This window comes from Argopecten irradians, chromosome 1 (assembly GCF_041381155.1).
Source record: "Argopecten irradians isolate NY chromosome 1, Ai_NY, whole genome shotgun sequence".
NCBI lineage: Eukaryota > Metazoa > Mollusca > Bivalvia > Pectinida > Pectinidae > Argopecten > Argopecten irradians.
Genome location: NC_091134.1, coordinates 34,317,301 through 34,333,892, shown reverse-complemented (window position 1 = coordinate 34,333,892; position 16,592 = coordinate 34,317,301). Strand labels below are relative to the sequence as shown.

At 34.3% G+C, this 16,592-nt stretch overlaps 2 protein-coding genes across 3 annotated transcripts in view; one reads left to right on the top strand and one right to left on the bottom strand.

The window, feature by feature from the left end:
* Positions 1-16,592, top strand: part of LOC138325102 (transmembrane protein 135-like) — a 214,829-nt gene that overhangs the window by 59,147 nt on the left and 139,090 nt on the right. The window lies entirely within an intron of this gene.
* LOC138325167 (uncharacterized) lies at positions 10,196-15,533 on the bottom strand. Its single transcript, XM_069270650.1, has 9 exons — positions 15,447-15,533; positions 14,999-15,111; positions 14,057-14,321; positions 13,733-13,903; positions 13,171-13,264; positions 12,775-12,972; positions 12,525-12,682; positions 11,781-11,893; positions 10,196-11,429 (listed from the first exon to the last, which is right to left on the bottom strand). Exons 3-9 carry the CDS (start codon positions 14,117-14,119, stop codon positions 10,946-10,948), a joined length of 1,281 nt encoding a protein of 426 aa, XP_069126751.1. The 5' UTR covers positions 14,120-14,321; positions 14,999-15,111; positions 15,447-15,533; the 3' UTR covers positions 10,196-10,945.

Sequence of the window (16,592 nt, the reverse complement as noted above, 5' to 3'; positions counted from 1 at the left end):
TTACCTCCCCTTCTCACATATGGTTTCAATGTCAGCCATTTTATGATACCAGGGAATTGTATTTTGATGTTGCATCATATCATTACTGCCCCACTGTGGATCATAATTGTTAAAATCTATTAAATCTTCAACATAGTCACAGCTGACGTGTATGGAGTGAGAGGGATTCAGCTATTGAGTTAGGTTACTGCGATCCATTCATACTCTAAGTGTGGGATATATCAGGTTATTATTTTGCTCGTCGTTGATCTGGACACCTTGTCTCTTGTCCTGTCACCTGTGCAAGGTTTATAGTCTTCAAGTGTAGTTTACATTCTTCATCTGTTATGGACTGGAAAAAAATCTTAAATTTATTGAAAAAGTTGTTGAAAAAAAAATCATATCTTTTCAATAAGAATGATTTATTATCTTGATGATTATAATTGTATTGTTTCTCATTTTATCTTTCTTTATGGAAATAATATGGCATTCCAAAGTGATAAATTTTAGTAAAATAAATGCCAATCAAATTCAAGTGGAGTCCATAGTCCAAACTTTTATCTTCTTCAAGAGTTGTTGCCCATATAGTTGATTATGCTGAACTATCTCCTTACTAAGAGTTGTTACCCTTAGTTGATTATGCTGAACTATCTCCTGACCAAGAGTTGTTGCCCTTAGTTGATTATGCTGAACTATCTCCTGACCAAGAGTTGTTGCCCTTAGTTGATTATGATGAACTGTCTCCTTACCAAGAGTTGTTGCCCCTAGTGGATTATGCTGAACTATCTCCTTACCAAGAGTTGTTGCCCTTAGTGGATTATGCTGAACTATCTACTTACCAAGAATTGTTGCCCTTAGTGGATTATGCTGAACTATCTCCTTACCAAGAATTGTTGCCCTTAGCTATAGATGATTGTGCTGAAATATCTCCTTGCCAAGAGTTGTTGCCCTTAATTGATTATGATGAACTATCTCCTTATCAAGAGTTGTTGCCCTTGATTATAACAGGATCCAGGAGTATTGGAACTGTTAAAGGATGTTTAGATAATCAGTCATTCATGGTGAGTGAACAAAATTTAATTTTTGGGATTCTGGTAATATTGATTTGATGTAACAACTTCTGTTATTCTTCTCCAACAAGTATTCATTACACAGGGCAAGCAATCTAAGATTAGATACTATGAATAATTTAACAAATCTAATCTTTAAAACAGAGTCAACTGAAAAGATGTTGGTTGAGATGGAAAGTTAAACGTTCGTATTTCTTTGGAATGGATTCAGAATGATACTAATTAAGCAGTTAAGTGGTATAGTGACACTAAGAATGGAAGGAGAGTATATTTATCTCGGAGATTTCTGGCTTTTAATGCATCCAAGGTATGCTATTAAGTGAAAATTTATTGTAATTAAAACGTCTTAATTTTTTTATGGTTGAACAATTGGTCTCACAGGAATTTTGGGTTGACTGTTTATTATTTTCTGTTTCGGCCATCAATAGCATTTTTTTTGTCTTCAAATGTTTGCTTTTTTATTGTTTTCAATATTTAAAAAAACCCACAATTCTAGAATTAAAAACTATATGACAGCTATTTGTGATGCATCTAAATTTACTTTTCCAAAAAAAAAAAATTGTAAAATTTATAAATTCCTAAATTTAGTGCTGTTTTTACAACATAAACATTACTTAAATAAAATAGAATTAAAATTGTATCAATTTTACAGTGTTCTACCATTGGTTTATATTGGTCTGCCGTTCAAGTGTTGGTTCAATTCTTGTAATTATTCTACTGGTATTTGGAAACCATTATTGCCAGTATATATATACATATTCATTACTTATTGATTGATAAACAGCCATCATGCTTTTTGAGATGATCTTGTACTATAGTTTGAAAATACTAATTGCAATTAATTTGTTTCACATGAAAAGTTTTCCATGATTAACCAGATAGACAATATGGACAAATAAAGATGCAGAAGAAAGTATAAGAAATCCCGAGACAATAAATCTTTGAGTTAATTACCTTTGCCTTTGACAGGTGTAGGGACTTAATGAAGTGTATTATACTTACCACTGAGGCCTATATTGAGAGAAAGTTCAATAACACGCACACAGACCTGCTTGTTTTTCTTTAAACATTTCACCTGTTTTTGAATTGCGGGAGAAACACACTATGTCAGGCAGTGGCAGCACTGACCCCTGAAGTGACCCCTGGCTTCTCACCAAAAACAGTGGCACACATGGCCATGAGGGAGTCGGGCCAGCTGGTGGCAGCACCAGGAAGGGGCTCGGTAAAAAACAGCTGATTGTACAGGGGCTGGAACGCTAATTACCTACGTAGTTGTACTTTTCAACAGGTCTTTAGTATGGTTCCCTCATTGTCTATGAATCTATAGGGATTTCTTAGCAATGTGCTTTTAGAGAGTGCATTACTCTGCATTAATGATTGAATATTGTTTTTTTGTATTAGATTAGTTTTATTTCTTCTTTGAATTAAGATAGGTAAATCATTCTAGCTGTTCTGATTGTTTCTTTTATTTTTTCCTGGAATTTATAAACATAATGTAAAATTTTACTTTTTTTTTGTCAATGTCATGACATTAAATTGACTTCCTGTTTTGACAATGTCATGCCAAACACTTGAATTGACTTCCTGTTTTAACGATGTCATATGCCAAACACTTGAATTGACTTCCTGTTTTAACGATGTCATATGCCAAACAATTGAATTGACTTCCTGTTTTGACGATGTCATGACAAACAATTGAATTGACTTCCTGTTTGGACGATGTCATGACAAACAATGGAATTAATTTACTTCCTCTTCTGCTGACTTTTATTGACTCTGATCTTTAAATATCATGACAAATGATAAAATTGACTTCCTGTTTTGGCGATGCCATGAAAAAAACATGATTTTGACAGTTGATGTTTTACACTGTACATTCGACAGTTTCATGCTATTGACTTTCGGCTGAATTTTTTTTTTCATTCCTCAATACTGTTGACTTTTGGCTGATTTTTTTTTCTTTTTTTTTCATTTCTCAATACTCTTGACTTACCGTATCTTGCTTCCATTTGATTACATAAGAATTAATAGGATTATCTTTATCCTCTCAGAGTAGTGTAATTAACCGCCAGATAAGCAGAATACTTCAATCTCACAAAAGTACACATTGGATCAAGACAAATTGATGTTGATACATTTTCTTCCTACCATGGAGACAGTTGTTGGCTTAGGTTCATGCTTTATATTTTTTTATTTTTTTTTTATTTACAATACAAAAGTACATGTTTTGAGGAAAATAGTAAACATTTCTATTGTTATTTGGCACATGTAGAATCTCTGTACAAGCTCATTTATTGTAATTATATATCATCTCTTGTCAATTTATTTATTTAAATTGTGTTTGGTGATTTAACTTCTATTTGATTGGAAATGCCAGAATTTGGTTAAGTGATTGAAATCGTACTCCTTAATTTTTATACCAAAGCAATCCAATGCATAAAAAATGTTACATTTGAGTTGATACAATTTAATTGCCATTAAAATGGTTTGTTATTTCAGCATTAAACATTATTTTGTCCAATGTATGGTCCTATAACTCTGAAGAGAATAAGTCTTAATGATCAGTCAGATATGTTTTATACTTGGGTAGGCTTTGTCTTGATTTTGTGTTTAAAAAAAAAAAAAAAAAATATCTTAAGAACATGATATTTGCCCAAAGTCTATTGATCTTATAGCAAATGAAACATAAGCTAAATGACATCAATTTTACAGGAAATATACAGCTTAAATCATATCATGAGCAGTGTATTGATATTTAAGAGTTGAAAATTACAAAGTACCATCTTTAGCTTTTAGCATGCAATCACATATAATTATGCTTTCGTAGAGCACACCAGTGCAATCACATATAATTATGCTTACGTAGAGCACACCAGTGCAATCACATATAATTATGCTTTTGTAGAGCACACCAGTGCAATCACATATAATTATGCTTTAGTGAGCACACCAGTGCAATCACATTAATTATGCTTTTGTAGAGCACACGCATACATAAATTATGCTACGTAGAGACACAGTGCATCACATGCAAATCACATTTAATTATGCTTACGTAGACCACCAGTGCAATCACATATAATTATGCTTACGTAGAGCACACCAGTGCAATCCACTATAAACAATGCAATATGCTTATGCTTACACACCAGTGCAATCACATAATTATGCTTACGTAGACACACCAGTGCAATCACATATAATAACTAAGCACACTATGCATTATAATGTACGTAGAGCACACCAGTGCAATCACATATAATTATGCACACCGTTCACATATAAATCTTAGTAGATGCTACGTAGACACACCAGTGCAATCACATATAATTATGCTTTTGTAGAGCACACCAGTGCAATCACATATAATTATGCTTTTGTAGAGCACACCAGTGCAATCACATATAATTATGCTTTTGTAGAGCACACCAGTGCAATCACATATAATTATGCTTACGTAGAGCACACCAGTGCAATCACATATAATTATGCTTACGTAGAGCACACCAGTGCAATCACATATAATTGTACTTACGTAGAGCACACCAGTGCAATCACATATAATTATGCTTACGTAGAGCACACCAGTGCAATCACATATAATTCTGCTTAATCACCATATAATTATGCTTACGTAGAGCACACCAGTGCAATCACATATAATTATGCTTACGTAGAGCACACCAGTGCAATCACATATAATTATGCTTACGTAGAACACACCAGTGCAATCACATATAATTATGCTTTTGTAGAGCACACCAGTGCAATCACATATAATTATGCTTACTAGAGACACGTGCAATCCATAAATTGTAGAGCACACACCAGTGCAATCACATATAATTATGTAATTACGTAGAGCACACCTGTGCAATCACATATAATTATGCTTACGTAGAACACACCAGTGCAATCACATATAATTATGCTTACGTAGAACACCCAGTGCAATCACATATAATTATGCTTACGTAGACACACCAGTGCAATCACATATAATTATGCTTACGTAGAGCACACCAGTGCAATCACATATAATTATGCTTACGTAGAGCACACCAGTGCAATCACATATAATTATGCTTACGTAGAGCACACCAGTGCAATCACATATAATTATGCTTACGTAGAGCACACCAGTGCAATCACATATAATTATGCTTACGTAGAGCACACCAGTGCAATCACATATAATTATGCTTACGTAGAGCACACCAGTGCAATCACATATAATTATGCTTACGTAGAGCACACCAGTGCAATCACATATAATTATGCTTTTGTAGAAACTGCAATCACATTAATTGTAGAGCACACCAGTGCAATCACATATAAATTATGCTTTTGTAGAGCACACCAGTGCAATTACATATAATTATGCTTTTGTAGAGCACACCAGTGCAATCACATATAAATTATGCTTACGTAGAACACACCAGTGCAATCACATATAATTATGCTTACGTAGAGCACACCAGTGCAATCACATATAATTATGCTTACGTAGAGCACACCAGTGCAATCACATATAATTATGCTTTTGTAGAGCACACCAGTGCAATCACATAATTATGCTTTGTAGAGCACACAGTGCAATCACATATAATTATGCTTTTGTAGAGCACACCAGTGCAATCACATATAATTGTGCTTACGTAGAGCACACCAGTGCAATCACTTAAGTTGTACTTACGTAGAGCACACCAGTGCAATCACATATAATTATGCTTACGTATAGAGCACACCAGTGCAATTACATATAATTGTACTTACATAGAGCACACCAGTGCAATCACATATAATTGTACTTACGTAGAGCACACCAGTGCAATGACATATAATTGTACTACTTAATCACATATTGTACTCACGTACACACCAGTGCAATGACATATAATTGCACGTAAAGCACCTGTGCAATCACATATAATTGTACTTACGTAGAGCACACCAGTGCAATCACATATAATTGTGCTTACATAGAGCACACCAGTGCAATCACATATAATTGTGCTTACGTAGAGCACACCAGTGCAATCACATATAATTATGCTTACGTACAACACCCCAGTCTGTGAACCTCTGAGTACCTCAAACTTCCTTAACACTCAGCAGTCGTAAAAGTTTGTGCCACCATGGAGGGCTTTTATTTCAAAAAACGATATTTGTGTAGTCTATGCATCATTTCATAAATTACGAGTGACCATAAATCACAATAAACTTAGCACTGCATCCTGATAATTTACGCCAGCGCGCCTGGGAATGTACGAAAACAACCCTCTGCATTCTGACATGAAACTAATGTCCGGGCTGGTTATTTTTAGCTTTATAGCTATACCCACTAGATATGACATAGCCTATCTTTGCCTTTCTTATCCGTTCTGGAAAAAAATTTGTAGAGAGGAAGTGAAAAGAATTCTGCATGGCCATCTGGAATGGTAACTTATGGCAGCAGTAGTTGTATGTCCCAAGCCATCGGGGATCTCCGAAATCTGACATTTCTGATGATCTCCGGAATCTGACATGGCTGAGGTTAAGGTGAATTGGGGGCCTGGGAATGGTAAAGAACTGATTGCATATCAACAGGCAAAGTCCAGCTCTTCCTGATACAAAAAAACAGATTTTTTAAATTCAACAAGTTTTTTGTTAGGTTACCCTTAGGAATGATAATAAATTAATTTGGAGCGTGGCATTTACAGCTGTATCAACACATTAAGCTTTAATTTGTAGTTGAAATTAATATTGTTTATGATATACCTGCCGGAACCAAGGCATGTTAAAACTTCAATAGTCAAAAAATTTCTGTTATAGGTAAAAGAATATAAGGCAAACCTGTCTATAAAGGATACCAAAGGGACATTGATAGCCTAATAGCAAAATGTCCCTTAAAGACAGGTATCCTTTATACAGAGGTCAATTATATAGTATATCAAATAGGGTTGATGAGTCTGTCCTTTGTAGGCAGGTGTCTATTCTAGGGGTGTCCTTTATAGGCAGGTATCCAAATTCTAGAGGTGTCCTTTAAAGGCAGATGTTCATATTCTAGAGGTGTCCTTTATAGACATGTGTCCATATTCTAGAGGTGTCCTTTATACCTGGTGTGACTGTATCATGAAAAGTTTGTGTGAGACCAACAAGCCACTTCAACTTAAACAATCATCTAATTGTATAAAAGTCATAAGCTCAACTTTATCACTATTGCAATATATTATCTTTTAGGAGATAATTCAAAATATTGATTACAGCTGATTATTTGCTTCTATAAGACAGCTTTGTATGGTTCAATTTCAGGACAAAAATGTCTACTTGCTGATCTCTTATTTGTGGAAGTTGTTCAGGAAGTCAAACTTTTCTCATGTCGGGTAAAACAGCAATTTATGGAAATGACTGGTTGTAAATTTTTTGTTACCATTATGTAAACTATTAACTTGTTAGCTTCATATATATCTCGATCAATAATTGGAACAACACATGTTTTTAAGATTTACCGAAGCTCGCGATATTTTGACTAGCTGATGTGTCAAACATCGAGACCCAAGAGTGTAAAATCGGTGCATTATCACGGTCTGTTAAAAGTTTGAAGACAGCATTTACATGATGCAATACACATTCTCCACCTTGCTTGTTTATGTCTAATGAGTCTTGAAGAAAAATGTACATAAACATAAGACAATTGGTTTTCACTCTGTGTTGTGGAATATTCCTTGTAACACATACTTTCTGAAAATTTAGTGCCAATTTGATTTATACACTCACCTGTACTTGTATTTGGTGGCCATGGCTGAGTGATAATGAAATTCATCTATGTAGCATAGGTTCAAACTTAACTGGTACAGTTGTCAATTACTAGCTAGGTCAGCAGTTTTCCTCATTGTACTCTGGGTTCCCTTGACCATGCAATTCTGACACACCAGTCCAAACATTCCACCATATACTAACCAGGCTCAAACTTGGGGATCCCTAGGTTTTATTTGATTGGTTTAACAGCCAGGGTCATTTAAGGATGTGCCAGGTTAAGAAGATGAATGAAAACCAGATTATCCGTAGAAAAACCACTAACCTATAGTCAGTACCTAGCAACTGTCCCTCATGGGATTAAAACTTGCAACACATTAGCCACCCATCCCTGCGTTTTGTAGTTGGTGGCTTGTGATTTTCTTTAGGTACTCTGGTTTAATCGGACCTAAAACAAACACCCTTGATGATGTTTAAGGGTTGTTTGTATGTCTTTATGCTGAACAATTACTCTTTTACTCTTCCTATACATTTAGATGGGTAAAGATCCAGATATGCCTCATTTGCTTCCACAGTGGTGAAATGTTTTACTAAGGGTATGAGTAATATGAGCATTGTCAGTCTCAATAGACATGATTGATGGAGTGGATATTGAAGATACCCAATGGTGGACTTGGAGGTCTTAAGAGGAAAGGTTGGCAGAGATGGAGGGGTAGGGTGAAGGTCAAATAATCTTAAAAACATTTGGATTTAATTGGTGTGCAGTGTCAAGGTTTTATTAAAAAAATATATATATATACAAAAGTCTTAAATGGTATAAACACTGTAAACCTATATGTAATGAAAATGAAATATTTTTACATGAATTTTTCTATTGAAAAAAAAAAATAAATAAAAGCATCCAAAAAAGATTTTTCACATTTGAATAAAAATCACAGTTCTATGCAGAATTTTACTCCTCCAAATCAAGAGAGCTCTTGATCTTTCACAATTGGCTTACATTGTTACAGCACTATTGGATCAACTAACAGACGAGTTCCTTAAGAAAAATTCTGCTGGAGCATGACTGATCGCTATCTTCATCATTTACTTATATTGTTTTGACAAGTTACAGATGGCAGTGACCCCTGGTGGTGAAGAAAAGCACACAAAGATTCCACTGGTGACACACAGCTCAGACTATAGACGATAAGGCTGATGTAAACTGACACAATGCGATAAGCATTCTTACTAATGCCCCTTAACTTTTTACTCAGTCAAAGTTTGTTACATTTTCATTTTACAGGTGCATTTCAACATTACAAAAGAATTTTATGACTTCAGGCTTATTGCAGCATTGTGAACGAATTTGATTTCTTGAATTCAGCATTACAAATAATGTGTGGAACCCAAGTATATAAAAAATTACATAGCATATTTTGACATTTGTTAATCAGAATTATATAATTATTATATTAAAGTACCATTTCAGGTGAAATGAACGGAAAGAATTTATTGCAAATTTAGTTAAGAACTGGAAAAAACACACAACAAATGGAATATTTCTTGAGTATAAGACACAAAAAAGATTTTTGATAATTGATTTTGCTCCAAAAACATAAAATTTGGGAAATGAAGCTGTTATATACGCAGGAAATTTGTTTGTATATGGCCTTGATGGTGTGCAGATCCGTCAAGTATAAAAACAGAATCAGACGACGGCACATGTAATATGAGGAACATAGAGACTAATGGACTCGTGTCTAAAACACCAGAATAACTGTCAAAAATAATCTCAATTATCAGTACTGATTCATGACAGACGAGACTCGTTATTCTAGGGTTTTTACTCCACAAGAAGTCTGTCATACTTGTGAATGAAGTGTAAGATAATCGTCTTGACATAAGTTTCCTTCATCAACGATAATCTAAGTGACAAGAACTCGCTGTCACTGAATTTTGTCGTTTTCTGAAATCTTTTTATCTAAGTCTTGACAGGAAAAAGCTGGGATTACTTCAAAGTCTTTGACAGAATCGGTAATTCATCATGGCTTTTAAATCTCTCCCTGATCTCAGTGTCAAACATATTCCCAGCATCTTATGTCTGCCATGGTAGAACTCATTTATCTTTTATTGAATGGTGCTAATCTGATAAAAAAAAAGTTTCTTTCTGTCGCCACCTTCAGATTTTAGTACCTCCAAATCAGGAGAGGTCTTTTGCCATTTCCAAACATTGCAATTGTTAAGTATTCTTTATTTACTTGCAGGATAGTTCTTTAAGTTAGCCATAGACTTATTTCACATATTTCTTCTCTCCATACCCACTCAAAAAAGTTATGTTTTTAGAAAAGAAGAAAGAAATGTACGTCAATTAGAGGTATGTCTGTCAACACACTCGGCTGTTCTTTGGTTCGGTTATCATACCCTAGTGAAAATATCAGTGGAATTCCAGTGGAATCCAGAGGAATTCCAGTGGAATCCACTGGAATATTAAATTCCAGTGGAATTCCAGTGGAATTCCAGTGGATTATACAATTCCAGTGGAATTCCACCGGAATTCCACTGGACAATTTTTGGTACATTGGAATTCCAGTGGAATTCCAGTGGACATTTATGGGTACACTGGAATTCCACTGGAATTCCACTGGACAATTCTGGGTACACTGGAACTCCACTGGAATTCCACTGGACATTTCTTGGTACAGTGGAATTCCACTGGCATTCTGTGGTACCAGTGAAATTCCACTGAGCATGCATGTATGTATATGGCTCAAGTTGAATTTCATGTGACTTCCATTTATGGTAATTCATTTGTATTTTAGCAGTCAAATGGGATTTACAATTTCCAATTGATCTGTGACAGTGCAACTTTTCTATTGAATTAAATTAATTGTAAAACGTAATATAATACTACATAATCATTATGCTATTATAATACATTAATATGTGTTATGACATAATTTACAAGTAAATGTATAATACAAAATGTTCAAATAATTTTACTATGCAACTGTGGCAAAAATATGGACAGCTCTGTGATCTTATAAGACGAAATTGCTTGCAGGTAATCTGTATAGTGTGTTGCAATCACAGGAAAAACTAACACATGCACAACAAAGCAAGACAACCATGTCCTCTTTGGACAGTTTTAACCATGCTCAACAACATTTGGTGGTTTACTAATAAACCTTAATGCTCTGGTTACATTTATGAGCACACATTTTTTTCACATGTTCAACTCGTACAAGTTTTCTGTCTTTCTGTCCCGTTATGTGGTATATATGGCTACAGAGTGTCATCTGAAGATACTGCCTCAAGTTAGAAGCTTGCACTTCCATTTCAGTTTCCTCATCAAACGAAAAATGCCTAGTTTCAAACTGCTGAATGACCGCATACATGTCGTGACCACTTCTGACAAAGCTTAAAATGCTTCCAAACTCCTCTTCATCTCCATCCATAAAGGCCACTGTGTAGTTATTTCTTGTTTTGGCTTGATGGTAACCCTCAGAGTGATAGATATTTACCTCCTTCTGTAGCCTAAGGAATGCTGTAGGTGACTCGACTTGCATTTCGGATGTCAAAAGTCTAAAAACAGGATCTGTTCTTTGCAAAGACTTCTCTTTACCCATTGCAAAAGTGTGGTAGATTTGCTCCTTATTTTCTCTGTAACAAAAAAAAATCTCCATTGCATATACAGATGAACTTGTCTTAATTATGACACCTTTACAGACAATGGTCTTTACTGGTGGAATATTTAAAAAAATATCTATATCAAGAAAAAAAGTATGTGTCTATATAGAGTTGAAAATATAAAAATAAAACTCCGCAGACTTCCTCTAGTACTTTTGCTATTTTTTGATTTCTCCATATTCCTATTCCTGAAAAGCCATCAAGAAATGGTGAAAATTCTAGAGAAAGTTTGTTAAGTTTTATTATTTATATATATGTACATAAAGAAAGTATGACTTGAAACAATAAACAACCAGTAGTGCTGGAAGTGATCATTCTACTTACAATAGAACCTTTGATCCCAGTTGATTCACAAGATGTTTGGTATCAGAATCTCCATCATCAAAATGGTCCAGCATGTTTGACAGCTGTTTGGACATTGCAATTGCAAAACTGACCTACAACAGAGTACCAGAATAAGATAAAACTCCTTATAATAATGATTATATTATGTTTGGTGTACCATATAGTACAATGAAATGCATAAGTATTGTTTGTAAGTAGCTCTTCTCATGCATGGAATCCTAGTTGCCAATCAGTGGGAACATAGTTTATATGTTGAATAAAGAATGTGTTAGTGTAATTAAATTGTTCATTTATCACGCCTACCAGTTTATGCACATGTTTTATGTGTGAAAAATCTGAACATAAAAACACCAGCATTGCCAGTCTGGTATACATCTTGTTTGCCTTTACAATAATAATGTTTCAGGTTGTTCATGTTTATATAGCATGCCTGTTTTTGTTTTTGTTTTTTGTTTTTGTAGTCATATATAAAGGACTGTAGACCATGTAAGGATGTGTTACAGAGGAGTTAGCTATGAGAGAAATTAAAAGATGTTCTGAAATTTTGAGATATCACGGAATAAATGCTGTCTCTGTCTGCGCTATCCGTCAAGCAGGTAATAGCTATATATTTAATGTTGTATTTGATATATCCATGTAAAAATGATACATGTTTAAAGAGGACTCAGAATTGTGTAATACTAAGTAGAATCACTTAATCAATTTAATACTGATATTAAATACCTGATTGTTGATGTATCTTGATTCATGAACCATTTTCATGAGGTAGGAATTCATGGACTCAAATCCAAAACAGGAGAAACAAAACAATGGTCCATGAAGCCTTGTGAAGTTTGCCAAATGTTTCAGTAAGTGAATGTTCATAGTCTGACTGGTAACTCCTGAAAGGGAGAACATATATATCATTATGATAATATATTGATATGAAAGATGTTTGCAACTAATAACTTCATGTTTCATTTTAGTTACTCACCATACACATTTGGGAATTGTCGGCAGAACTCAAAGAGAAGCTGTTCTGACAAGTCCACTTCATCCTGACTGATTACATCTTTTGTAAGCAAAGACATTGCTGTCACTAGAAGAGAGTAGTGCACCAGAGGATATGGTTTCAGAACACCACTTAGTACTGGCATTGAAAAGTGTATCAACCATTCGCGACATTCTGATGCTGAAAATAGTAAAACAATTATGAAATTTTTATGAATTTTTTGTGACTCATCTGATAAACAGCAGTTTTATAAAAAAATGAAAACCAAATGTAGCAAGTTACATATCATAGAAAATTGTGCTAAAATATGGATGTGCTAATAACATTTTCTATTAAAATCTATTAAAAAAATACCCATATGTAATATGAAAATATTACCTTTCCAATGTGCATGCTCCTCTAACCCTCGTTGCCTTCTGGATATGAAATCTGGTATCTGAATTTGCTTCAGTCTTTGATTCAATAAGGAAATCTGAAAAACAGAAACCGTTAGGATGATTAATAAAGTGGTAAAATGATTAATAAATAAATCAATAACTGATTATTAAAATTGGTCTAATAATGGCACTGGTAGCCTACCGCATTACGTCCCTTTGCAATTTTGCTGCAACGTTGCCTGTGGCGCCACTAGTCTGGATACTTACCTTCTTCAGTGCTTATACTTATACTTATAGACCAGAATAATGTTTGTATTACATTATTATACATAATGTTTCGGAGCAGCGCCATCTAGCGGTCTACTGATTAAAGGGTGTACGTAATGCAGTAGGCTCCCATTCAATGATATAAATCCTGGTAAATTTAGTTGGTAATTTCAAAGTTGAAACGGAAAAAAGTGACTGCCTAAAACTGTTACATTTATCAACTGCATATGATAGGTGGAAAATGACATTATCTTTAATCTTTACAAATTACAACATCATCACACGAATATCTTTACTTTATTTCCTATGAAAAAGTCCTTATCCTTATGTGTACTGCCTAGCCAGAAATTTAGCAGTGCTTTAACAACACCTAGTAGCACATTATGCATCCAGTCTATGACAAAGCATTTTGGAATATCAATGTATTGCAGTGACATCATTGCTGATGCTCCTTTCATTCCATGTACCTGTAGATATGAAACAAAACAATCTGACATAAAAAACAAGAGGCAAATTGAGAAATGGCATCTCTCAACATATCCTCAGCTAACACATGGAAAAATTGTCTGGTAAATGCAAATATTGATATCAATTTACTGATCGAAGCAATTCAAACATACCGCTTCACCTTTTCTGCATGCTTCTAGTGCATTTTGCAACATCGAATGGTGTGTTCTTTCCATTGAATCATCCCTAAATGGAAAAAAAACCTTGCTAATGGCCTCCCTGGTGGACAGTCTCCTTCGTCAAGTCACATACTGCAACTGAACTCTCCATTAAACTGTTTCATGTTTAACACAATAGCCCGGGCCGGCAGATCAGTCGCAACTGCAATCAGATGAGCCTTTAGCATTTTTTTCCCAGTTGTTGTTGTTATTTCTAGACCTGAAACCAATGACAGACTTCATTGAAAACAAATGCATCATAATAAGCTCAAAAACATATGCATACTTCATATATGATAACATTTCATCTTCCCCTCTTCAAAAGATGTTGCACTGACTTGGAACATGGTATTCTGTAATATGCATATTACATAGTTATCTGCCATTGCAGGTCAGTATTGATAGTGAGGTCATTTTTGTGCGAGTGTAACATCGTGCTTTTCGATGAAAATGAAGTGAATTGCACTCACTAAATAATGACGTAACAATCGATACCTACCCGCAAGGGAGCTAAAATGAAGTGAATTGCACTCACTAAATAATGACGTAACAATCGATACCTACCCGCAAGGGAGCTAACTCTGTAATATGCAAAGACGGAATATATCAGGTTAGAAATTTTGTTGAATTACAACAATGTAAATGCATGCCAACACATGTTGACATTTACATCATGTAGCTCTTTGGGTTAAAATTTTAGCTTAAAAACATATTATCTCTATCATACATCGAGTCAATTCAATTCTGATTGAGGTTGATATGTTAAAAAAGTTAAGGAAAGCCTTCCATTTTCCTTTTTAAGTGGGTGTTAATATCTCTACCCAACAAAAAGATAACAAACTTCAAAATAAGATGCCAGTAAACAGTATTTAATACAAACCATGTTTTTCAACTCACCTTGGTTATGAAGTAAGTTCAAGTCGCTCATCAGAGGTGCAAGATATGTCAACATGTTTGGTTTTTCATCTCCAAAGTGCAGCAGACATGTGAGCAAGTATTTCTTCGAAAATCTGTGAAAAAAAATCCAAGTAAAACTACAATATCAAAAAGCCTGACTGTAATTAGTGACAGATCAAAGTCAGAACACTACTTTCAGAATAATCATAGCAAGTGTTCAAATTTCTTTAGAACATGCATTGTGGTATATCATTTTCATCATTACATAAATTCATAGAGGGTTAGTAAGAAGTATAGGACGTTCGACTATTTTCTTGCAATTGTCCCCTATCAATCTTACTGGCTCTCTATACTATATAACTTTAATATAATACAGACACCCTACCTCAATATTATGGAAAAATGGACGAACACAAAATCACACCAATCTTCAATACATAACAATTACCTCAACTTAATTGGAAGTTCATTGATTGCAAGATATACAGGCCACAATGATCCTTTTTTGATGAGGAAAATAGAGCAACACCGTATGAAAATAAATTGTATCATTTCTAAAATGTTGAAACTTAAATGGAACGACAAATATTTCATGAACATATGAGACATATAAATTGCCAGATTATCTACGTCTATCGGTGGGTTAATTAACTTTACTCTAGTTCGTGAATATAATCTGATATCCTTCTGACACATGTAAACATCTGGGATATTTTTAAATCAATCTGAATAGCTACTTCATTAAACGAAATAAATTAATATTATTGTGAATTTTTTTTCTTAATTTGTTTTCAATACCTGTGTTCATGGTAAAAGTCACAGAAATATCTGCCTTTGGACTCTCTGCATTCGTGATTTCTTTATAAACTTCTCCATCAGTAATATCAGCAATATGTCCTGGTCTTTGACGAGTTCTGCCCTGCACAATATTTCTGACGAATTTTTCATCTGTTGAAAAGGCCATCATTAAGTACATATATTTTCAATTCTTCACAAAGCATTCTTTTATAGGACAGGTAAAATTTTAATCAATGCATTAAGGATTTTTAAGTGAGAATTAAGGTTGTCCCCCAACGTTACAGTCAGTGCACACACACTAAAGTGTTCGCGACTTATTCGTCCAAAACCCTGAGTGACAAATCCTTCTTGCTTATAAATCCTTGCAGTACAACTTTACCTTGCATCAATCTTTCAGTCTGAATATATCATATATGACTTAAAGTCAAGATAAATGTCAGCTAATCTGAATCTGATACCAAGGGTTGATTGAATTAGTTTGTATAGGATATACTAGCTGCTATTGATGCATTTGAAATAAAATTAAGATACAGTACACATCATGATCTTTGATATATTTTGCTGTGTGCAATTATTACTATTATTTTCATCTATTTCACCAGATTTAGATCAGAAATAATAGTATGAAGAATAGTGCTTCAGAATTTCTTGAGAATGAATATGAAATCTACAAACCTTCAAAAAGATTTTTCATTTGATCCAACAAGTTCAAATCATAAAACTCTTTGACCTTTGCTGAACTTGTAATGCATATCTCGCTGGTACATGACGTTCCAGGTTGGAGGTAGGACTGACA

Bases quoted from the DNA above. Each gene is read 5' to 3' on its own strand.
- LOC138325167 (XM_069270650.1), bottom strand. From the start codon at position 14,119: ATGGAAAGAACACACCATTCGATGTTGCAAAATGCACTAGAAGCATGC. The intron at 13,904-14,056 runs GTATGTTTGAAT...TCATATCTACAG, and splicing joins CATGCAGAAAAGGTGAAGCG to GTACATGGAATGAAAGGAGC. The intron at 11,894-12,524 runs GTATTTAATATC...ACTCTGTTGTAG, and splicing joins CAAGATACATCAACAATCAG to GTCAGTTTTGCAATTGCAAT.